Below are 24944 nucleotides of genomic sequence, written 5' to 3'. Positions count from 1 at the left end.
ACAGGTGTTTGCTACTTCTTTTCTCTTTTTTGACCACTTCAGCTGAGCCTCTGGAGGCTCCCTGCACACTACAGTCGAGGTGCCCCAAAGGCAGACAGTGCTAAATGTTTGGATCTTAAAATGTGCTTATGGAGGAGTAAGCCTCACCAAGGACTGCCCCGCTGTTAAAAAGTAGCATACAAATGGAAACTGTCATGTTCGAGGGATTCAGATATGTTTGGGCATAAGCACAGCGTACTACTGTCCGCCAGAGTTTTCTTGCTAATGTAGAAGTTGTTGAATACGTGACTTTGTCTCTTGAGCAGTATGGCAGTGCACTGATCCCGGAAAGTTTGCTTAGGGTTGTAGTGCTAGTAAAAGACATCCTTTAACATAAGAAAGCCACACACCCACCTGTACCAGTTAGACTTGGGTCTTCTACCTATATTGTGCCAATGGTAGGCATATTAGGAATAATCATCCACAAAACCCACAAGACTAAATCTGGACAGACGACAAAGAGGAAAGACTGAGACTTGCGGCTGGTAGAGGAATAGAGACAAATAAGGAGAAGCATGTATACCGTACATCCAAAGTGAGAGACAGGAACAAACCAGGAGAAGGCACCAGAACGGAGAGCAGAAAGAGCAATCGGTTGCAGCAAAAACTACTACTGAATGCCCAAGATACCCCCAGCTTGCTTTAAAACGGAAAGGAACTTCATCTATCTTTCTGTTCAAGTTTGGACTCTGCAGATTCCCCCCCACAACACACATTTACACTTGTCACCGTAGGGCTGGGAGAGAACCTTGCCTGTAATCCTGGAGATCCGCTGCCAGTCTAGACGGACCAAGGGTATGGTTTGATGTAAGGCAGCTTTCTATGTATCTGTCCTTGCTGCTGTTCCTGCCTGGGTGTCGGATTGCTCCTGGTGCTAACCTGGGGGAGCTGGTATTCATCGATGTGCAGAGGAGCTCGGTTCCATCTCCCACAAAAGAGTCGGCAACGTTCCTAGGTTTTATAAAGCTTTAGCCCCGAGGGCCCTTGCAAGAACAGGAACAGGGGGGAACATGTCCAAGGTAGCTGTGTTCCAAACTTTTCTGCCCCCTACGCGTCTTCCTTTGTGTGCCGGAAGAGCCAGGAGATGCAATAGGGGATCAGCGCCACAGCACAGATGTGAGCGCAGGTATTCCTGCCGAAGGAGAGGATGTAGAACAGGATCTCCCTGTCGGTGGGCAGTTCGAAGGAATCAAACAGGTGCAGGACAGACAGGGAGCAAACGATGCAGCTGAGGCGGAAGGCCAGCCGCTGACTTTGCTTCCCTTTGCAGCTCTGCGCGTACATTGGAGAGTTGAGGCCCAGCCCCAGGCCGAGCAGGATGCCCAGGTTGCGAAGCAGGCTGGCAAAGGGCGTTGTGTCGATATGGACCCACTCTGGCCGCTCGCACCACTTGTGGGCCTTCTCCAGCGTCCACAGGAGGTCCACCCCCAGCATCTTGAGCAGCAGGTAGAAGCTCAGGGCAAAGCCAAAGAGGAAGAAAGTGGTGCCCACGTATCTCCTCAGGCTGGCGTTGTAGATGGAGCGGACGTGCTCAAAGAACACTGCCACCAGCATCCCTGAGGAGTGGGGAGACGGTTCTGTTTAGCCGGAATATCCACAAACGCATCCACGCAATGCCTCTCCCTTCAGTGTTGTTGACACAGCACTGAGTGAGAGGGTTTGGGAGTTGAACTTTAGAGAATAAGCAATCGACCATTTAGTGCAGGCAGGGGTCAACAAACTTTTTCAGCAGGGGGCCGGTCCACTGTCCCTCAGACCTTGTGGGGGGCCGGACTATATTTTGGAAAAAAAATATGAACAAATTCCTATGCCCCACAAATAACCCAGAGATGCATTTTAAATAAAAGCGCACATTCTACTCTTGTAAAAACATGCTGATTCCCAGACCTTCCGCGGGCCGGATTGAGAAGGAGATTGGTCCGCATCCGGCCCCTGGGCCTTAGTTTGGGGACCCCTGATTTTAGTGCATCAAAGCATTGGTTATCAAATGCTATGCTGTGTCTCCCTGAACCTGGACATGAGGTTGCCCAAAAGGGTCCTATCGCTCCTGTATAAATCGAAAAGCAGAACTTCACTTCCTCTCGTTTTACTTTTTCTCTCCTGCCTATATCATATTCTCTCTCTCTCACACACACCAGGGCAGCAGCACCAGTGGTAGCTGGTGCCCACTCGTACTGGTAGGACTGAGGGCAGGAAGACCAACAGTAGCCAGAGCCAAACGGCAGGCTGAGCCCACTAATTCTAGTTTTGCCTCCGACCTTCTCCTGGCTAACATTCATTATAGCTCAGTTGGTAGAGCACGAGACTCTTGATGTCAGGATTGTGGGTTCAAGCCCCACATTGGGTGAAAGATTCCTGCATTGCAGGGGGTTGGACTGGATGACCCTTAGGGTCCCTTCCAGTTCTACAGTTCTGTGACTTCTACAAGACTAAGGAAGCTACCCCAACCTCCACCAGGATTGGCAGTAAGAAAGGTGACTGATGCCAGCCTGAGGTGGATGGGGCAGTGCCCCATTCCCCACATGGACCAGCCTCTACCAAGTCCCTTTCTTCCCAGCCACTAGCCAGGTTCCCTGACAAAGCACTTGAGGCCAGAGCCCACCAAGGCTGCCACATAAGCCATCCTTTTAACCAGAATATCGCCATACTGGATATTCCTCTTCAGAGACTCATTTTGTTGGGAGAGTTTAACCTAAGCTCCTGTCGTAAGGCAGGATAGCCCATCTGGTGCCCCCTTTATATCGGAACATCCAACTCAGTTGCACTAAAGTTAGGCTTGCTTTATTGGCAATTTACTGGCAAAGTAAAAAAACCAATAAAATCACATAAACATTATAAAGAGCCGGTTTATCAGTACCATATGATATAATTGGCACTGCCACAGCTGGCAATCTAGGCTCCCTCCACCACCACCCAAGACGAATGTTAGCAACATGCATATCGTTTGACTCTAGCTGCACACACACACCTTCTAACCGTCTCCTGTTGCTAGCGAATAAAAGCCTTCCAGTGGTGCGCAGAAATTTCGTTGTGCAGCTAAAAGCCTAGGGAAAACTCACCCAAGATCACACCTGAGATCACTTGGTGGGGGAAGTGCGCAGCGAGGAAGACTCTAGATAAGCAGACGCAGAGCTGCACAGTCCAGAATCCCGCCCAGAGGAGACCACGCAGACACCTGGGAGTGAAGGGGACTTGTTCAGACCAGAGCAAAAGCAGGAATTATCTTACCACGCCACCATCTAAATCTTCAAGATCTAGAGCCACAATTCCCCCCCCCCTCTCTCTATCTATCTCTATCCCTGAGGAAAAGATGGCCTGGCTTGAGAAAGCCAGTTCTGTAGCCACAGCCCAATGGCAAGAGCCAGCAAATGTCAGGCTTCAGGGAATTCTGTCCCTCCCATAGTGGCAACCAAGAAGCAGAGAAAACAGGAGTTCTTACCAAGTAATTTATTCATTATTCACAGAAAGAGACGAAGGAATGCAGTCTCCCGAAGACAATGGAGTTGCTCCAGGTAAAGTCCCACCCCCTGCGTCTCTCCTCTTCTACGTAACGCCTGCATTGGCTAATCTGAGCTTTTTGCCTCTGAGCTTTTTGTTCTACTACCCTCAATGCTCATCTGGTCCCGGGAGAAGGGGGTCAGGAATGCTTTCCAAGGACACTGAGTCTGTCAGCTGTCTCTCCCCTGGTGCTGCTGCTGCTGCTGCTGCTGCTTCCTGCTGCTCCCCCAATATTTCCCAGCTTCTCCCCTCTGCAGCCTCTGAACTGTGACCTTCTGCAAACCATTGTTCTAAATCTATACTGTCCTGTTCTCGGGAAGGTTCAGGAGAAGGGGGGGCAGCCCTCACTGTTCCTCCTCTGTCCAGCCCCTGACAGCGAACTTGTCTCCCACAACCACTACAGTCAAAGTCTGCACCCCACAATTTGTGTGAATTTACCATGTGATGGTTTCAAGATGATCTACTCAACAGACCCTTCATAAAGCAAGTATTGTTGTTGTTTAGTCGTCTTAGTCATGTTCGACTCTCCGTGACCCCATGAACCAGAGCATGCCTTGGAAACTCTCACTTTCTTCTCAAAGCAAAATACTGGAGTGGTTTGCCAGTTCCTTCTCCAGGTAGATCACACTTAGTCTAAACTCTCGGCTATGACCTGTCCGTCTTGGGTGGCCCTGCATGGCATAGCTCATAGCTTCTAGGAATTATTCAAGCCCCTTCGCCATGACAAGACAGTGATCCATGAAGGGGAAAGCAGGTATAGGGGACCTTATTCCCTCACCATTACCCATGCTGGCTGTGGCTCATGGAAGGAGGGGTACAGCAGGATGTCTCAAGATTCACTCATCCTGCTCATAAATATTCCCAATATTCCAAAACTGGACAGAATTTCAGTAAGCTGAAATTCAGAGACATGTCGAAGCAAGATTTTGCATAGAAAGGAAAGGTAAAGGTAAAGGGACCCCTGACCATTAGGTCCAGTTGTGTCCAACTCTGGGGTTGCGGTGCTCATCTCGCGTTACTGGCCAAGGGAGCTGGCGTACAGCTTCCGGGTCATGTGACCAGCATGACAAAGTCGCTTCTGGCGAACCAGAGCAGTGCACGGAAACTCCGTTTACCTTCCCGCTGGAGCGGTACCTATTTATCTACTTGCACTTTGACGTGCTTTCGAACTGCTAGGTGGGCAGGAGCTGGGACCGAGCAACGGGAGCTCACCCCGTGACAGGGATTAAAACTGCCGACCTTCTGTTCAACAAGCCCTAGGCTCTGTGGTTTAACCCACAGCGCCACCCTTGTCCCTAGAAAGGCAATGTAGAGGCTATTAAAAAATATAAAAAAACCCTTTTGTTGAGGTAATGTTTAATTGCAATTATCTTAAATGCTAACTTATCAGGGCTCTGACCAATTCACCCTGTGGCAGACTGACAGCCTTCATATCTTTCCATTTTTCCATATTGTATTGCTATGAACATTATTGTTATTATTAATTAAATCTGTATATCACCCTTAATTTGCAGATCTCAGGGTGGTTCACAGCATAAAAATACAATATATAACACATAACACATAATATAAACAATAACAAACCGACAACCCCTTTCCCCTACCCCTTCCCATAAACACATTTAAAAGGATATTGCTCAATTGGGGGTAAAGGGATGTTTTTACCTGGCTCCTAAAGATATGTAATGAAGGTGCCAGGTGAGCCTCCCAGGGGAGAGCATTCCACGAATGGGGAGCTACCACTGAAAAGGCCCTGCTCTCGTATTGCCACTCTCTAGATCTCTCATGGAGGAGGCACACGTAGAAGGGCCTAAGATTATGATCTCAGGGTCAGGGTAGGTTCATATGGAGAGAGGCAGTCCTTGAGGTACTGTGATTCTGAACCGTTTAATGCTTTATAGGTCAAAACCAGCACTTTGAATTGAAACTAATCGGCATCCAGTACAGTCAGGCCAGGATCTGTGTAATATGCTCAAACCGTCTTGCCCCGGTAACCAACCTGGCTGCTGAATTCTGCACCAGCTGAAGTTTCCGAACCGTCTTCAGAGGCAGCCTTACATATAACGTGTTGCAGTGATCTAACCTTGATGTTACGAGAGCGTAGACCACAGAGGTTAGGTTATCCCTGTCCAGGTGGGCCACCAGCTAAAGCTGATGGAAGGCACTCCGAGCCACTAAGACCACCTGAGCCTCAAGTGGCAGCAAAGGATCCAGAAGTGCCACCAAACTGTGTACCCACTCCTTCAGAGGGAGCGCAACCCATCAAGAGCAGGCAACCTCCCATCCATCTGGTCTAGGGAGCCACCCATTAACAGTATTTGTCATTACACCCCGGGGGCGGCAGTTCTTGTCTCCTTGGAAGTATGGAGACAGAGGAGGAGCAAAGTTGTCCTGAGATGCTCTCCTGTTGAGATAGCACCGCCTTGTCTTCCTAAAAGTAAGGTCCCAGTTGTTCTGAACCTCTGAGACCTGCGTGTATAGAGTGATATACAAATACTAATACTGATGGTGATGGTGCAGGTTGAGAGCAGGGGTCTCACCTGGCAGCCAAGGTCTCTTTCTGCAGCGGCAGGAGTTGCGACAGCAGGGCTGTCACCATGACATAGTAGACCCCAGAAGACCCCATGGTGTGACCAGAGGGGCTGCCTGGAGGGGAGAGACACAAGTGTAAATCAAAGGGGGGAGGTCTTACAGCGACTTAAAGGAAGCACAGGGAGAAGAAGGGGGCAGCTTCAACCTCACCTGGACCAGTTTCGCAAGTGATGGGAAACTGCTGGATCACAGGGGGTGTTGCGCTGCCGTAGTAATCGGTCTCATGTACCCACCAGTAGGGTCTCTGTCCAAACAGGATCCTGTAAGGAGGGAAGATTAAGGAGCGGTGGTTGAGCCCCCAGAAACCGGAAGATGTAAGAGAGGCTAGGAGGCAAGAAATGTTGTTCAGTCGTTCAGTCGTGTCCGACTCTTTGTGACCCCATGGACCAGAGCACGCCAGGCACCCCTATCCTCCACTGCCTCCCGCAGTTTGCCCAAACTTGTGCCAGTCGCTTCGAGAACACTGTCCAGCCATCTCATCCTCTGTTGTCCCCTTCTCCTTGTGCCCTCCATCTTTCCCAACATCAGGGTCTTTTCCAGGGAGTCTTCTCTTCTCATGAGGCGGCCAAAGTACTGGAGAAGGAACTGGCAAGCCACTCCAGTATCCCTGCCAAGAAAACTCCATGGACAAAGACAAGAGGCAAGAAATAGCCACTGCCTATTCCGGTTGCCTCAGTAAATCCATCTCAGAAGAAAAACAAAAACCCAGCCTGCCATGTTTTCAGAGTAATAACAAACTTGCAGGGAATCCTACTGTTAAAGGCTTCGGGAACTGGAAAAGACTGGTGTGAGTATTTTGAACTCAAGACTTCTAGTTCCCAGCCACATTTCCTCTCCTCCCTCCCTCTTCCTCTTATAGCATTCACATTTAATTCATCTTGCTTTCATTTTTAATTCCTTGCTATAGTTTTTATAGGTAGCTGCACAGCAGGAGGTGTGAGACTTGGGGTGTCTGATGCCACAAGGGCAGAACACTCCTTTGCCACCCTCCTTGATCTAGCTCTCCACACACTTGACTGCTAGCCTGCTCCTCAGCCCCAGATGCTTTTCGGGGTCCCAAATCTACCTCCCGCACCTCAGGGTCGTCCAGCTCCAACTCCCCGTGCTCCTCCCAATCCTCTTCAGGAATCGACTATCTCCTCCATGACTCCTCACACCCTAGGGGATGGCTGTGGGTGGTCAGCAATGCAGGGAATTCATTCTGCAAGTACTCAAAGGCATTCTCTGTGAGAGGATTCATATGAAATGCAAAGCTGTGATTTAGCACTACAAGAATGGGCCTGGAAAGAGACCTGCATGCTTGCTCCTGCCCCTTCCCTCTCCACACAAGCTCAGCTTAATTAGCTCCTCCTTAGTTTGGGTCAAACCATAGTTTGCCATTACATCTGAACCAGTAAACTATGGTTTGCTCTGGCCCTGAAAAACAGCATCAAAATCTGGACAACGGGGTTCTTTTTATAATATCAAGCCAAGCTTTGACATTATGTTCAGACCAAACCTAAATTGCTACTTTGCATAGTCCTGGAAAACAGATTCCAGGACAGAGTCCTGGCTCAGGTTAAGCACTGGGACTACAGGGAATGGGGAGGGGAGCCACAGTGGCCTCTGTCTGGGCAATATGACCGAGAGGAGAACTTGTTCCTGTCCCCCAAATAGGGTGATCAGGATTCTTAGACTCCGCGCTCACCACTTGAAAACAAGGTTCAACCAATCGCCGATCACAGCCACCCAGATGAGTCGGATTCCCACTGCCTCCTTCAGCTGGAACCAGATGGGGAAGAAGACAAAGAAAGTAGTTTTGAGGTCAGCGACTGTGGAGATGAAGACAAACCAGTCCTGGTAGTCCATGAAGTTCTCCTGGAGGTAGCTGGTGGCCTGGACCCCTGTGCTGTGCAGAAGGTCCATGGTGCAACTTCAGCAGGGATTGCCTTCTACGTTAGCTCTTGCTCGTTTTCCTAGCCACTGAGTCTTTATTGTATCCGAAACCCCTGATCTTTGATCCTTAACTGCCTCCCCTCTCCAAAAAAATATTGACAGAGGCTGCAACATGAAGCAAAGTGTGTGTTTGTTTGCACGAGTCAGTGCCTCCTGTTTCAGAGGGCATAGCTGTACCACTCACTCAGAACTATTTAAATGTCATTTCCTCTCTCCTATGGAACCCAAGTTTTATTCAATAGTATTCTCAGCGTACTCACTGAATTACAATTCACAGGACTTTTGGGGGAAAGACATGACAGTTAAATATAACAATGTCTCTTTCTGGGGAAATTAGCAAGACAGCGAGAGATGACAAATCACCTTGTCTAAGCCAGTGATGACCAAACTCGGCCCTCCAGCTGCTTTTGGGACTACAATTCCCATCATCCCTAGCTAACAGGACTGGTGGTCAGGGATGATGGGAATTGTAGTCCCAAAACAGCTGGAGGGCCCAGTTTGGCCATCACTGGTCTAAGCCATCAGCTACCTACAGGAGATGATGATGATGATGATAATAATAATAATAACAATTTAAAAACCAGTCTAAAGTTTGTAGTGTAGGTTGGCCCGAAGGTCTCTGCTCTTTGTTGAGTCCATAAAAGGGCTTTGTGGATAGACATTTTTGGCACAAAGGTAGGCTTTGCAGGGGTTGAAATTTTCCTCGGAAGACACTTGTAAACACTGTGCCTGTTTAGCTGCTTCTGTGCGATCAATGTTTTCCAATGGTGGCTTTTCATCACAACATTATCCCAGCTGCTCACATTGAAATGTTACAAGACCAAGATAGTTCAGAGTGAGGATGAAAGATAGTTCAGAGTGAGGATGAATAAAGTTAATTCAGAGTGAGAGTAAATGAAGATGATTCGGAGTGAGGACGATGATTTCTCTATCATACTTCCCTCATTTTGGATGGGCAATGGATGGAGTGGAGGCGGTGGGCGGTGCTTGCCCTGAATGCATCTTGAGCACAAGAGCAAGGAGCCCATGGTTGCTATTGCTGCCCAGCATCCAAACAATGCAGTAACTTCTCCACCTATAGATCCCACCTTCTCCACCATAGTGGTCACTCATAAGATGGGCAGAATTTTGCTGCTGTTCACAGCTCTCTCCCCTTCCCAACTGCAAAAAGTGAGCCCCCCTTTTCAAGCAGTCCGCTTCATCTATTTACCCAGGTCTCTTTCTTTACTTATAGATGGAGAAAGAAAAAAAATGGGACTACCAGGAGGTAGGGCAGACCCTTCAGCAATGTTATGATGGGATGAAGCAGGAAGCCTTGTAAGGGAAGAGCGATATGAAGCGTGTCCCAATTTTCCCGGGTCATGTGGCTAGCATGACTAAACTGCTTCTGGCAAAACCAGAGCAGCGCACAGAAATGCCGTTTGCCTTCCCACTGGAGCAGTACCTATTTATCTACTTGCACTTTGACATGCTTTCGAACTGCTAGGTTGGCAGGAGCTGGGACCGAGCAATGGGCGCTCACCCTGTCACGGGGATTCGAACCGCCAACCTTCCTATCGGCAAGCCCTAGGCTCAGTGAGGAAGCATAATAAAATGTGCCAAATAAGCATGCAGAATCACAAGGACTGAGTTTATATCATTCGTGCAGCATGCTGAATTTAGCTTTGTTTCAGGTGGAAGTTGGGTTTCTTTCTTTTTTTTATCACAGGGTACATGGGAACAAAAGAAGGTGAATCAGATTACTGGATCCATTGGATCAGAATTGGATCCATTGGACAGCTCTTTCTTTCCCCCATATCAACTGGCAACAATATCTCTAAGGCACCACAGCATACATATATTTTTTGTCCTAGCCCAGAAAGTGAAGAGTAAGGGTTGATAAGTAATCTTTCCAGGGCAATTAATTAATTAATCAAGACTCAAAGGGCATGTTCTTGCATACATGGAGTTTGAGGAACACATACGTAGCAGAAAGGCACGCAGCTTCCGAGTGAACGAGATCCAAAGTGCAGCCTCCCAAATTTATGTGATAAAAGAAAGCAAACTACTGTATTAATGGGCCCACATGGAGAAAGAAATTAGCTGGTGGTGGAGGTTTGTTACTGGCTGGAAGAAGCAGGGGGTAGGTTTTGAGAATGTGGGCATCCCAGAAATCCCACCTGGCGGGAAAACAGCTCAATAGCTGGCAGATAGGCACGCTGAGGTCAAGGTTGGAACTCCTGGGAAAGGTGGAAGGTGGTAGGCAGGAAGAGAAGGCAGATAAATAAGAGGGGTCAGAGTTTGAGCTCACCCCTGCCTGTACGCTCACCTATGTGTTTCCGGACAGAGAACAGAGTGTTCTGCTTTGCAAGAGGGCTGTGACCTCTAGCGTGGAAGCTTGCGTGAGCGAGATCTCCCTCCTCCACCTGAAGAATTAAATAGGACGACTCCCAGGCAAACCCTTGGTTCGTGGTTGCGGTGGGAATTTTCGACAGAAAAAGGCCTGAGCTGGATCAGGAGTGCAAAGCTAGATCAGAGACCCAGCGGCTTCTTTCTTCCCCCAAAAGGGTTAAAAGCATGCTTTTAAAAAGCAGTTGTAGTCAGACAGCACCTTGATCGTGCTACCAGCATTTGTTTGCTACCAAAAGACGTAGCCGTGGTCACCTGTTTGAACAGCTTTAAAAAGGGGCTAGGTAAATTGATGGGAGGATACGGCTATTTTCTGGAATTGCGATGCTCTATTCACTCAGTTATTACGGTTAATCCAGAAAACACCGCAGCTAAATAATTGCAATAAGTGTTTTCTGTTGTCCCTCCCTCCCTGCCACCTTATTTTTAAATACCTGTTGTGCGTTGAGTAGCCTTTTACATATCAACCGGCAGCAAGTCACCGGCCTACCTAATGGGAAGTGTGGTCTGAGTGAAGGCCGCTTGTTTGGTGATGCTCTGCTGCGTTGCACTGCCAATGCCTTCCCACCCTCCATTGAAAGAGCATTTGCACCATCCACCAGTAGCCGTTGACAAAAAATACAGGGCAAGAAGGACAAACAGAGCCTTTGTGGTTGTGGCACCCAGACTGTGGAACGATTTCCTTGCAGGGGTGCCCAAACTTTTTTTGAAAGAGGGCCAGATTTGCTGAAGTGAACATCTGTGAGGGCCGGCCAAAGTTGTTGGGCTTTTTTTTTAGGATTAAAGTTGTTGAGCTTTGTTTTTTTACAGTTTTATCCCAAAGTAAAGGATTTTACCCCAGGACATATACTGCCACAGGGGCCGGATTAAATCGACCAGCAGGCTGGATTGGGCCCTCAAAACGGACTTTGGACATGCCTGCCTGTCAGAGATTTGGTTGTCTGCCACTCAGTAAAGAGTCATGGATGCTTTAGCTGAGATTCCTACATTGCAAGGGGTTGGACTAAATGACTCTTGGGGTCCCTTCCAACTCTAGAACTCTATGATTCTTTTTTTGCCAGACATTTGGTTTATCTTGAGGCCCTTCTGATTTTGTTTTATGGGGATTTTTTAAAAATAAGTGTTCTGTTCTAAACGCTTAATGGCTTCATTTTAAAACGCTCCTATTGTATTTGTATTCCATAATTTTGTATGCTGCTTTGGGGCAATGTATATATATTTCACTTTCTTGGGTTCCATGATCACTGCAGATGGTGACAGCAGTCACGAAATTAGAAAACGCCTGCTTCTTGGGAGAAAAGCATTGACAAACCTAGACAGCATCTTAAAAAGCAAAGACATCACCATAGTTAAAGCTATGGTTTTCCCAGTAGTAATGTACGGAAGTGAGAGCTGGACCATCAAGAAGGCTGATCGCTGAAGAATTGATGCTTTTGAATTATGGTGCTGGAGGAGACTCTTGAGAGTCCCATGGACTGCAAGAAGATCAAACCTATCCATTCTCAAAGAAATCAGCCCTGAGTGCTCACTGGAAGGACAGATCCTGAAGCTGAGGCTCCAGTACTTTGGCCACCTCATGAGAAGAGAAGACTCCCTAGAAAAGACCCTGATGTTGGGAAAGATGGAGGGCACAAGGAGAAGGGGACGACAGAGGATGAGGTGGTTGGACAGTGTTCTCGAAGCTACTAACATGAGTTTGGCCAAATTGCGAGAGGCAGTGAAGGATAGGCGTGCCTGGCGTGCTCTGGTCCATGGGGTCACGAAGAGTCGGACACGACTGAACGACTGAACAAAATATATACATAGTGGATAGATAGACAGACAGACAGATAGATAGATAGATGATAGAGAGATAATCTTTCCCTTATAGGGATATTGTTCTCCTCAGTCCTCCTGGTCCCTCCTTCCAGAGAGCCAGTTCATTGAAACATCCTGGCACCACCAAGGAGGGAAAAATCAAGTGCTGTATAAATAAATGCTAGTCAGCATTATTTTCATTATGTAACGATAGGACACATCAATTAATGGGAGTGGTTGAAGCTGATTCAGTAGCCAGCAAAAAGATAAATGTTAAAAGACAATAGAGTTAAGCATTAACCTGCAGTACTCGTCGACCTTTTTTCTGTAATGAAAGGGGTGGAGAACCAAGCCGAAATCTAACGTGTGTGTGTCCTTAGGACTTTCGTGCGGAATGCAATTAAGGAACATGAAGTCAGAATTCAGCAAATCGGGAGGTTTTGCTTCTAATTTCCTTTGCTCCACAATGCCAGGAGGCCCGAGGACCTCCATTCATTTCTGGCACCCAAATTCCTGGATTCGGAAGTCTTTCATTCAAATTCCTAGACTCGGAAGTCGTTACTTTTGTATTTGGGTGTCAGGCTTCCAGTCACAAATGAAATACCTGTAGCCTATATCCTCGCAACCCTGACATCTGCCCACCTCTGCCTGAGGAGACCTGAGGTGACACCTGTGTCAGCGTCCTGTCAGTGCTTATGGTATCTGAAGTTTTTACAGCCCTTGGACCTGGAAATTTAATCGATTTCCTAGCAGAGTTTTCTTGCAAAGTGCTGGCAAAGGCCCAGCCCAGTGATTTTCAGTTGCTGAGCGCAACAGTGGCCTTTGGTGTGCAAAAGTAGATGCGCGAAGCACAGGTACAGAACCTGAGGCCACAGACTTGGTCTAATTTCTTGTGGTCCTTTGGATGCAACTGAAACACGGTGGAAAGGAGGTTGTACCCCTCAACTGGAGAGGTAAAGGGTACCTCATCCAATTTGGGTAGGCCCACCCACCCACGGCTGGGCCATAGCTGTCAACTTTTCCCTTTTCTTGCGAGGAATCCTATTCAGAATAAGGGGATTTCCCTTAAAAAAAAAGGGAAAGGTTGACAGCAATGGGCCGCTGGGCCAAGGCATTTTGCCACCTGAAGGAAAAGGCGCAAAGTCGCCCCCTCCTAGTCCCGTTCCAGGTGCAAACAGTTCAACAGACCCATTGAATCTTATTTCCTCATCCTTCACTACATCCTGAGGGTGCAGGACAGTTTGCATGGCACACACTGAACCCCCTCTACTTGTTGCCCTTGAATATTTGCCACTCGAGGCAGCTGCCTCACTCTGCCTCATAGTAGGGCCGGACCCTGCAACTCACCCCTGGCTTCAGCCACACCTACCACCAGCATGCATCTTCTGACACATTGCCTGTGAGGGAACGCTGGCTGGTTCAGATTTCAAAACGGGGTGCCAGGTGTCCACTATTTGAGTGGACAGTCCACTTTTTTCACATTATGTTCACTATTCCCCCCACACACACAAAATAGTGGACATTTTTTTATTCAAAAGCTTTATGATGAAATGGTATTTTAATACATGTTAAAATGTTTGTAAGAAAATATATAATTTAATTTAAACCCTCCCCCCCGCTTGTCCGCTATTTTTTTGGAAGCAGACCTGGCAACCCTAGAGGCAGGTAGGCCCTGCCCCACACAATCAATCACATGATGCGAGACACACACACCATTTGAACGGCAATGCTCATCAACTGGGGGGAGGGGGCTAGCGCCTTCAATTATTTTATTGGGTGGGGAGTTGGCTCCTATATTTCAAATATAGTCCCTGCTCCACCCCTACATCACTTTCCTGTTTTGAAAATGGTCAAGAATACATTGTATATTTGGAAAGTAATGAGGATTGGTGATCATTTTTATAAGCCCTTTTATGTTTCTGGCTATCATGGTGCTGGAGGAGACTCTTGAGAGTCCCATGGACTGCAAGAAGATCAAACCTATCCATTCTTAAAGAAATCAGCCCTGAGTGCTCACTAGAAGGACAGATCCTGAAGTTGAGGCTCCAGTACTTTGGCCACCTCATGAGAAGAGAAGACTCCCTAGAAAAGACCCTGATGTTGGGAAAGATGGAGGGCACAAGGAGAAGGGGACGACAGAGGATGAGATGGTTGGACAGTGTTCTCGAAGCTACTAACATGAGTTTGGCCAAACTGCGAGAGGCAGTGAAGGATAGGCGTGCCTGGCGTGCTCTGGTCCATGGGGTCACGAAGAGTCGGACACGACTGAACGACTGAACAACAACAAATCAAGGGGGGGAGTTAGTATATTGACACTGCACCAACGGCAACTGCTTTTTAAGGCATTTCCCCGGCTACGGAATCGAGACTCGATGCGATGCATTTTTCCTCACATACGTCCTGGTCTGGGTCTTGAAAATCCTCTCTGTGGCGTTGCCTCCCTCCTTCTTGGGAACTCTGTGTCCCTGTTCGTTGTGGTATTTGCTCTGCCTCCTCCTACATTTTTCACATCTCCCCTGGGATGGATGTGATAGCTTGCCGCAGGGAAAAAAAATGTGAAGAATTCTGGGTTGTTGGTTTTTTATATAAAAATAATAATTTTTAGTCATTTTGTAAGATATAAAAAAGATAACAACACATTACATGAAAAAAGAAAAAAAAGGGGGGGGGAGAAAGAATAGAAAAAGAACATTATGTTGTTCTTACATACACATAACTTACTCTTTACATTATTGGGTGACTAACCTCGGTGTTCGTCCCCCCCAATCTGAATTTCATTTCCATAATATTCTCTAGCAGTTTCTAAAAACAGAATTCTGGGATTTTAGCTGGATTTCACAGTGATCTTACAGACATGCACACCACAAAAGGAGTAGCTGCAAAGGCAGGCCTATATACTATCTATCTATCTATCTATCTATCTATCTATCTATCTATCTATCTATCTATCATCTAGGGATTGGGGTGTGTGTGTTATGTGCTACATTTCTTCTTACAAGGCTTCCATATGCAACTCAGACTCCGGATTCAATTCAGGGAGACCTGAGACTTGAGTCTAACTTGGCAGCTTTTAGCAGACGGACCTTTACTGCTGGCTCACGGGTGTTTTATACGGGGAACAATCGCCCGGAAAAGAAAACAAGTCGGTCTGAACCCACCCACCCCCAACGTAAAGTATTTGCAAGGGATTATTATATTGCAGGGCTACCCAAGTGCCCCTACCCTCTCGTACTGCAATATAAGAACTGGCAAGGCAATTTCCCCCCACCCCCCATGTTTACAAATTTGAGATAAATCACATTTTCCATATAAAATAAGACCCAAGTTAGAAAGTGGGCGAACTTCTGCTACCGGTCATTCTTTGTTCATTGTGGGTGGATTGCTGCTGCCCAATCACAGATATTCTAAATTCTGCTCTGGATTTCTCCTGGTGGTAGGATTTTGTTGATTTGAGTGTGTAAAGCTTACTGTTGTGGCAGTGGCTTCCTTTGTATGTCACTGGTTTCTTTACCCCTGCCTATGGTGGTACCGCTTCTCCCAAGGCCCACCATTTTGAACCCCCAAAATGCACCACCGGGAAATACATCAAATTTTATTACGAGCCACCTTGCTGATACAATTGGTTCATCTACCCACTGTGACTGTGACCACCTACCATACCCCCCAACATTTTCCCGATGAAAATAGGGATATCCCATTCCATAATAATAATTTTAATATTTATACACCACACATCTTATTGGGTTGCCCCAGCCACTCTGGGCAGCTTCCAACATATATATATATATATATATATATATATATATATATATATATATATATATATATATATATATAAACATATTTTTTTAAAAAAACTTGCCTTCTGACAGCTCAGAGGTTGGATAATTCCATACCCTCCAACATTTCTCCGATGAAAATAGGGACATCCTAAGGAAAACCTGGACATTCTGGGATCAAATTAGAAACTGGGATGGCTTCTCTAAATCAGGGACGTCCCTGGAAAATAGGAACACTTGGAGGGTCTGCAATAATCACCATTTGTTGTTGGTTTACACAGCAAACAAAAATAAATGGAGATGGACTCTAAGTTACTTCATATACTGGCACTGCGTGGCTCACTCAATGTGCCCCACCCGCTAACCTTTCCTCCAGCTTTTCCCTTGCAATCTCTGTTTAATCCTAAGAATTGGGAGTTAAGAGTTGGCAGCTGATGAACTGTTGACATAGTCTTTTAGCATGACCGGGAAGCAAACAGGGTTTAGCTTGCTCCAAGGACTAGCTCTGGAACAAATCAAGACTCAGTTCTGAAATAATGTGAATAAGAGAAGACAGTGCCTCTGACCATGTGCAGAGTGCCTTTCTTTCACCAATGAGTACTGTAGCCTGCTTTGATTAGGAGCAAGCGATTTCAGGTCTGAAGTGCCAGTACTCTAAAGCAGTCTAGATCCCCAGCTTCATTTTATAAATTAAGCACAGCAAGCATTACTTCCCCTACCTGTCAACAGGTGAAGAAACCACCACCAAAGTCTCAGGATATCATTTTTTTTGGCACAGAGTAGCCCATCCACTGCGTAAACACTGGATAATAATTTTTCAGCAGTTAAAAGAAGTGGAAAAAGTGGGCTGGCAGAGACCGGAGATGAGCTTTAGAGAATCATGGCAGATTTTATTTTATTTTTCATCTCGAAGTTTAGCGGTCTGGCACAACACTGTGGGAGTATTGTAACCTGCATCACTAAATCAAGGCTAGTAGTTCATTTATAGTTAACTGGCAGAGGGAATTGACACAGGGAGCTTTTAAACACCATTTAATACTTCAATTTTCAAATATTTTCCCAAAAGAAAGCTGACCATTCATTTGCTAACAAAACATGCTTTATTCATAACAAAAAGATGTAGGTACAAATATAGAAATATGGCGTGCAGACATCTACAAAAGTCATCTCTAGGCTGCGGTGGGCCGCGGGTGGGTTCGCCATCTTTTCTCCCTCCCCATCCCAAAAGTGACCACCCATCCTTCAGTGATGTGATATCCCCCCCGTAACACACACACAGGGGTTCATCGCTTGACCTCATAACACCAGCCAGGCTCACTGGGGAGAGCTTCCCTTGAAGTGTGAACAACGCTGGCGGGTGTCATGGATGGGCAGAGAACTTCCCTTCTCCGCTTCCTCCTTCGCCTCTCCTGCCACAAGACAGGCAATGGTGGAAATATATATTCTATTCCTCTTCTGCCCTAACTATGCCAAGTGAATCCCACTGCTTGCTCCCCGCTCCCTGCCTTGCTGGTACCCGTTTTTCCCTGTCATCTCGGCTGAGGGCACTGAGCAGGTAACTGCATTTGCTGGTGGCGGACAAAATTGCAGGTAATACTTCTACAGAGGAAAGAGCACTGGAAGACTCATGTAGCAACGCCATCCAGGGCCAAGACTGTAGGGTCTGGAGGGGCCCCAGATGCAGAAGCGCTGGCATATCAGCAACATTTTGAAATAAGAGAAACGGCACACGTTACCTTTCAACCATAAAGTCCACAATCTAAAAATTACCAAACTGCGCCACTGGAATTACGACCTACGGACAGCACTGGATGGAGACCTCTGCTGGTATTTTAGGAAGGCCGATGGATCAGCCATATCCTGGCTCCAGCAGGAGCCCAGGACTAGAGGACCGCCCAGAACACTGTCCCTTTTCACCCCCGAGGCCTTGCGCCGTAGCTCTTCACCTGCTCAAGTTCATAGGAAATAAATCCGGCATGGCGACTACACGGTTTTCTTGTCTTGTTGGGTAAGGAGCTGGGAGACGCAGTACGGGATGAGGGCAACCGCTGCCAGCGGCACGGCAGCACTCTTGCAGAACGACAGGAGGTAGAAGAGCATCTCCACCTTGGCAGGGGGCTTGAAAGAGTCAAAGAGGTGGAGGACGAGGAGCGAAGCACCGATGCAGGCCAGCCGGAAGGCCAGCTGCTGCCCTTGTTTCCCTTTGCAGCTTTCCACGTACATTGGGGAATTGAGGGCCAGTCCCAGTCCAAAGAGGACGCCTAGGTTGCGCAGGAGGCCGGCAAAGGGTGTGGTGTCCAGGTGGACCCACTCTGGGTTTTCGCACCACCTCTTGGCCTTTTCCAAAGTCCACAGGAGGTCCACGCCCAGCACCTTGAGCAGCAGGTAGAAACCCAGGGCGAAAGAGAAGAGGGACAGGGTGGTGCCCACGTACTTCTGCAGGCTGGGATTGTAGATGGAGCGTATGTGCTGGAAAGATTCGGCAACCACCATGCCTGGATGGGGAGGGGGGGAAAGGAGACATCGCTGGTCAGAACACACATACCATACTCCCAAAGTTCTGGAAGCAATCTTAAGGCTACGCAGCGACGTCTTTTGCGGTACGGTTGGCAAAATGGCTCGGGTCTTTAGAAAGGTAAACAAGGTGGAACACCTGGATTGCCAACACACCTGCGACCTCCATGACAAAGTATTCTGTTTTATGGGTATCTCACAGCCTCGTCAAGACCTCGTTTTGGCAGGTCAGTGGTTTTTCTCAGGGTAGGAGACTGAGGAAAGGGAAGATCTCCCAGGTGCATAGCTGCAGGGCCGGCTCATCCATTTAGGCGAACTAGGCAGTTGCCTAGGGCGCCAAAATGGAGGGGGCGCTGGCCAGCCTGCCCCCCCCGCCACCCGGTGCCGCTCCGCCAGCGGCAGAGTGGCGGAGGAGCCTGGGGAGCAACCCGAAATCGGGCTTCTCCGCCCCCCTCCGCCAGCGGCAGAGTGGCAGGGAGGGGGGAGCAGCCCGAAATCGGGCTTCTCAGCAGGGCCGGTGCTAGGGATTGGCGGGGGGGGGGGCGCACCAGAAGGTGATCTCGCCTAGGGTGCAAAAAACCCTAGCACTGGCCCTGCATAGCTGTCCACCCTCCCTGCTGTTTCCCAATGATATAATAAGGGAATTTCCCACAAAAAAGGGAAAGGTTGACAGCTAAGCCCAGGTGGGAGGTGGGAAATTCAGCTCTCTGTATGTATGAAGGTTAAGATAAATTGGTGGCCGAGGGCTACATAGATATATGTATAATTTTGTAATAATAATAATAATAATAATAATAATAATAATAATAATAATAATAATATATTTGTACCCCGCCCATCTGGCTGGGTCTCCTCAGCCACTCTGGGCAGCTTCCAACAAAGATTAAAAATACATTAAAATGTCACACATTAAAAACTTCCCTAAACAGGGAATATTAGGAATATTATTAATGTATCTTACTTTCTTTTTCTCTTTCTTTCTTCTGTTTGATACATTGTTTTTTATTTTTTTATTTTGAATTTTATGCTATATTAGGTTGAAAACCTTTAATAACATTGATTATCATTATTTTTAAAGACCTCATTTCGGGGAGCACGCTAGTTTTGTTCTGCGGAGTCTGCATATCAGAATCTGCAGCACAGTCCGCGGCAACAAATTCTACCGTATTCCATAGCTGCAGCCTTGCCGTGCATCTCAACATATCATACCAGGCGGTGAGTAAACGGCACTGACCTGAGAAGACACCGGCGACAACTTGGTGGGGGAAATGGGCAGCAATGAAGACACGGGAGAGGCAGACGCAGACTTGGACAACGGCAAAAGCAGCCCAGAGCAGTGCCTGCAAGAAGCTGCAAAAGGAGGCAAGACAAGAGACGAGAAGAGAATGGATGTGAACACTGGCAAGCCAGACTTTTCTAGAGGATCTCCTGAACTCTCTTGCAAGCTCTACAGATCCTTTCCCCACCTCTCCCACCCACTGTCAGGAGAGATGTAAGAGCACCGGAGAATTAAGACTGGGTTCCTGTGCAGTTTTTGCACTGGCCAGCCTCTGTCACCAGGGGAAGACCGGTGTAATGTGAAAGCAGAGGTCACAACAGGTTGTTCAATTGCAGTGTGAGCCTGACTTTCTTCTGGCTTCACAACTGAAATGACAGACGAGCAAACAAGCCAATCAAAATCCTGCTCAGCTGTCAAATGTTGCCCCTTCCTACAGACTTCGGGCCGGCTGTCATTGTCCGATGATTGAGAAGTCTCTTGGCAACACCTTGGGTTGGGGCAGTCAATCAGCACAGTCATCTGGCTTCTGGTTCAGACATGCAGGAATGTATTTTCCAAAGCATGATCTGAGAGAGGAACAGGCACACCTGTGCTGATCGCAGTGAAGGAATTTCCAGCGTAGCCCTGCTGCACTTGGAAACACCGCATATGCCTTCTCCTGGTTGCCAATGAGAATGATTCGCTTTTCCAGTTGCTACAGGCAATTTTAGTGACAACATCTACTAGGGACGCAATTTGATCTTCATTGCAATTCAATGAGAAACTAACGCTAACTTGCACTTCTCAAACCAACGTGTGAACATTGTGTGAACACAGCTATCCTGCAAAATTTGTCCTCCTCTGAATTTCGCGATGCAGTTCCCCACGCAATAGCAGGGGGGGGGGGGAATGTGCACACATTCATGGAAATAGCATTAAAATGCATTGTACTTGGGGAAATTGCTTGCAAAAGTATGAATGATTAGCCAGAGAGCCATATCAATATGTGCTTATTGGGAGGATATTTTCATGAGGATATTTTTTTTTTTAAATACAGACCTGTGGAGAACTGAGAATGCTAAGATTGGAGAAATGAGAAACTTAGAGGACTGAAATTAACAGATCCACCCATCCCTAAGATATGCACAGGGACAATATCGTTCTCTCCTGGTGTCTCTTCTCCTTATCAGCATCAAACCTCTGGCTTATTGTAAAGTGTATTTTTATACCTTTTGTAAAAGGTTACTGCCAAAGGGATAAAATGAAGGGTCTCCAATTTTCCCTTCCACAACGGAAGCATTGTTGCACGTCTGAATAAAGACATTGGATTCTTATCTCATTATACATGACCAAGCTATCTTTAGCCATCTCACCCCTTGCTTTTTCCTGTAAAACCAATTGCAGTCGTTAACAGTCAACAGGTTTTCCACACCTATCAGCCAATCACCCATTCCCACCACCCTTCTGAGCAATACCCCTCCCCAATCTCTCACTATATATAAGGGTCTGGTGACTTCTGTTTCAGTGTATCTGAAGAAGTGTGCATGCACACGAAAGCTCATACCAAGAACAAACTTACCAGTTGATCTCTAAGGTGCTACTGGAAGGAATTTTTTTTAATTTTTAATTTTGTCGTAATATTAACTCTCCTTGAAGTACTCCCCCTTGCTCAGAGAGAGTGCCTTTTGTTACTACTTAATATTGCTGGCGCTGCTTACCGGTGTCTCCATGACGGCTGCTTGTTTTTCAATGCAATGGAGAGAATGGCTGTAACCATCACATAGTACACGCCGGCTGAACCCATCGCATGTCCAGAGGGACTCCCTAAAGTGAAAAGGGAAGTCAGACGCCTTGCCTTCAAAACCTCCGTATCACCCTCAGCCTTGCCCGAAAGATATTACTACAGCAAAACCCTTTCACCTTTCCAGAGGGGAAATAAAATCCAAAATCGGATGCAGGCCTTATGTACCCAAATACCACTCTTCATGTGTTGATTTCCCGCCCCCTTCAAGGATCACCCGTCAGAGCCCAAGCAACAGATTCTGCAACAGCTGTGGTTGGCGTCGCTTGGTGTTTTCCAGGGATTCAGAGAGAGCTGTGTAGAGCCTGAGACTGAATTTTAATCTGAGACTGAATCATGTTTTGGTGGTGGGAGTTTAAGGCAGAGCTTCATTGACCATCTACTTCATTTTTAGCATTTATCTTAACACTTTCGGCTCTTAAAATGTATCTTTCATTGAGCTTCGAACACGGGTTAGGAAATTAAATCTTGCAAGGCTACATCGTATTTCAGTACAAGAAAGTACAGAAAATGCAGGTGCTCACCAAACATATGGAATTGTGATTAACTCAATATTTATCAAACCTGTTTATTATTATCTTTTTATTATTATTATTATTTGATTTATTAGATTTATATCATCGCAAGATCTTGGGGCAGTTCACAGAATAACTGTCTTTATGACGATATTTTTTTGGTGTCAATGCTTTCCCTCTCTTGCTTCCTGCCCTGTCTCCAGTTACACGACCACCCTTTCCTTTGGCATCTCACCTGGGCCAGTTTCACATGTAGCAGGGAACTGCTGGATTGCAGGGGCCGAGGTGTTGTGGTAGAAACTGGCCTCACGTACCCACCAGTAAGGTCTCTGCCCAAACAGGATCCTGTCGAGAAAAGGAACACGAGAGGCACTGTGAGTCTCTGCTGTAGGAAGGGATTGCCAACAGCAGAACCGGCTAGGGCCGAACGGAAAGAGAGTCGCAAGCAACGCCCACACAAATTCCTGAGCGTTAAGGATCACAGTGCAAGCAGACCAGAGGGTCCCATGTTCTCGTGGAGTATTTTGGAGTCTGTTGCTGGAAAGAAACAAATCTGGGGGCTGGGCCCATCCATATGGCAAATAGATATTTATCCTAGATGCTAACACCGAAGGCAGTAATAGGCCATGCACACAACTCATTTAAGCCAACCAGGGGCAACCAAGGACTTTCCTCACATTCCATGGGTCCAGAAAAATAACTCGCCAGACTGGCATGGAACTTGTGGAGAGGAGCTGGTGAAAGGGAAGGGAAGAGTGGAAGGGAAGGGAAATGGAAAGGACTTGTTCCATTGAGGACATCCTAACAGCTGGTTTCACAGAATAGCAGAGAGCAGCTGGAACGAGCAGAAGGGTTTGCTGCCGGGGTTTGGACTTGCCAGGAAGTCTTCCTGTTCTAAATTTATGGAAGCTAGCTGTGGATATTCTTGGTGCCCACTTAACAAGATTACATGCCCAGATGAAGAAACCCCGAGTTCAGGCGGCCGCCTTAAAGTAGGCAGGACACTTACCACTTGAAGACGAGGTTCAACCAGTCGCCAATCACAGCCACCCAGATGAGTTTGACCCCCACCGCTTCGCAGAGGTGGAACCAGATGGGGAAGAAGACAAAGAACGTGTTTCGGAGGTCGGCAGCGAAAGAAACAAAGAGGAACCAATCCTGGGCTGCCGGGTAGCTGGTTTGGAGGTAGTGTGTGGCTTGGATGCCTGAGTGATGGAGAAAGTCCATGCCCGCTTCCATTCTGTCGATAGTTGAGCGGCCAGCTATTTCGGTCCGTGCTGAAGCTGCTCTACACCCTTAGACGGTTCTCGTCGCCTTTTATCTTCTCCTGTGTGCGGCAGATTGAGCTTTGGACTTAAAATCACTTTGGTACAAAAACACCTTCCCGATCAAAGGTGCTTCCCCCCCCTAGCTTGGGACAAACAAGTTTAGAGAAACTTATGTAAGAGGAACAAACAAGCCCTCCAAAACGGCCTGTTGCCTTCGGTTAACTCTTTCCAGGGCCACATTAAATCTTCATCCCGTCCCCTGGGTAAAAGGAAGCATCTCTGGTTCATGCACAACTTCTCCCACACCCTAGCTCTGGGTTGATGGAGGAATTTTGCTATGTGCATGAATCCCTGGGTTGAAATTTCCCAGGTTTTAGTTACTTCTCACAGAGGGGTTCCCTACAGGTCATTTTGTATTATCCCATTCCTCCCCACCAAAACAAAAAACAAAAAACCACTAATAGGCAACTGCAGCAACTCAGTTTAAACTGCCTTTAAAAACTAATGAAATTTAAGAGAGACCAGATAGACACAGGGTTCTTCCACACTAGGCATTTAGTGTGGAATTGCTACATTTCGTTCGCTCACTTTTTACGGGGCAGCCGCACGGCACAGTCATCAGAATCCTTGTCCTCCTCTGTTCTCCAACTGCGGCACACAAACTTTGCAGTAGTGATTGTACAAGTTTCTTTGACCATACCTATCACAGCTCCAAAGTCCTCCCAAAATCTGTAATCTCAGGATGCGTGCTCAAGATCAATTAATGCACACGAGCTACTCCACAACACCTTTGAACCACCCCTTTACCGCTTACGATCGTGATGGCTAATAATGCAATAAGTAGAAACCATGTGTACAGTAAGTGTTTCAGGTTATACGCAGGCCGGATCCTGTGCATGTTTATTTAGAAGCAAAGCTGAGACTTAATGCATACCCTCCAAGTGCCCTGATTTTCCAGGGACTGTCCCGGAATTACAGAAGCCACCCTGGTTTCTCATTTGATCCCGAGAATGCCCCTGTTTCCCTTTTTCCTCCCCTCCATCTATCGGAGAACAGTTAAAAGTGGTGTGTGTAGGTGTAAAAACAGCCCTGTTTATACTGAACATAAAATAACTGCACCGCATGAAGGGAAGGGTGAAGCTGGCGTACAAAGCACGTCTTATAATTCTGAAGGAAAATGTCACCAATCCATTTTAAATTGTTTAACTGCAATGCTTCCACAGCCAGCCATTTATTCCCTCTCTATCCCTTTTCCCTACCTGAGTACTCAGCCCTGAGTACTCACTAGAAGGACAGATCCTGAAGTTGAGGCTCCAGTACTTTGGCCACCTCATGAGAAGAGAAGACTCCCTAGAAAAGACCCTGATGTTGGGAAAGATGGAGGGCACAAGGAGAAGGGGACGACAGAGGATGAGGTGGTTGGACAGTGTTCTCGAAGCTACTAACATGAGTTTGGCCAAACTGCGGGAGGCAGTGAAGGATAGGCGTGCCTGGCGTGCTCTGGTCCATGGGGTCACGAAGAGTCGGACACGACTGAACGACTGAACAACAACAATCCCT

General features: G+C 47.2%; 2 protein-coding genes across 2 annotated transcripts; both read right to left on the bottom strand.

Moving 5' to 3' along the window:
* Positions 1-742: 742 nt before the first annotated feature.
* LOC117059469 (glucose-6-phosphatase-like) lies at positions 743-8056 on the bottom strand. The gene is made up of 5 exons (XM_033171237.1): positions 7817-8056; positions 6280-6389; positions 6078-6183; positions 3099-3214; positions 743-1595 (listed from the first exon to the last, which is right to left on the bottom strand). The coding sequence occupies exons 1-5, from the start codon at positions 8032-8034 to the stop codon at positions 1087-1089; spliced, it is 1059 nt and encodes a 352-aa protein (XP_033027128.1). The 5' UTR covers positions 8035-8056; the 3' UTR covers positions 743-1086.
* A 9049-nt stretch (positions 8057-17105) lies between these two features.
* Positions 17106-23430, bottom strand: LOC117058668 (glucose-6-phosphatase-like). Its single transcript, XM_033169988.1, has 5 exons — positions 23126-23430; positions 22352-22461; positions 21519-21624; positions 19777-19892; positions 17106-18523 (listed from the first exon to the last, which is right to left on the bottom strand). The coding sequence occupies exons 1-5, from the start codon at positions 23353-23355 to the stop codon at positions 18012-18014; spliced, it is 1074 nt and encodes a 357-aa protein (XP_033025879.1). The 5' UTR covers positions 23356-23430; the 3' UTR covers positions 17106-18011.
* Between the last annotated feature and the right edge of the window lie 1514 nt (positions 23431-24944).

Source organism: Lacerta agilis, chromosome 14 (assembly GCF_009819535.1).
Source record: "Lacerta agilis isolate rLacAgi1 chromosome 14, rLacAgi1.pri, whole genome shotgun sequence".
NCBI lineage: Eukaryota > Metazoa > Chordata > Lepidosauria > Squamata > Lacertidae > Lacerta > Lacerta agilis.
The sequence above is the reverse complement of the archived record's forward strand: the minus strand, read 5'-3'. Positions and strand labels throughout refer to the sequence as shown.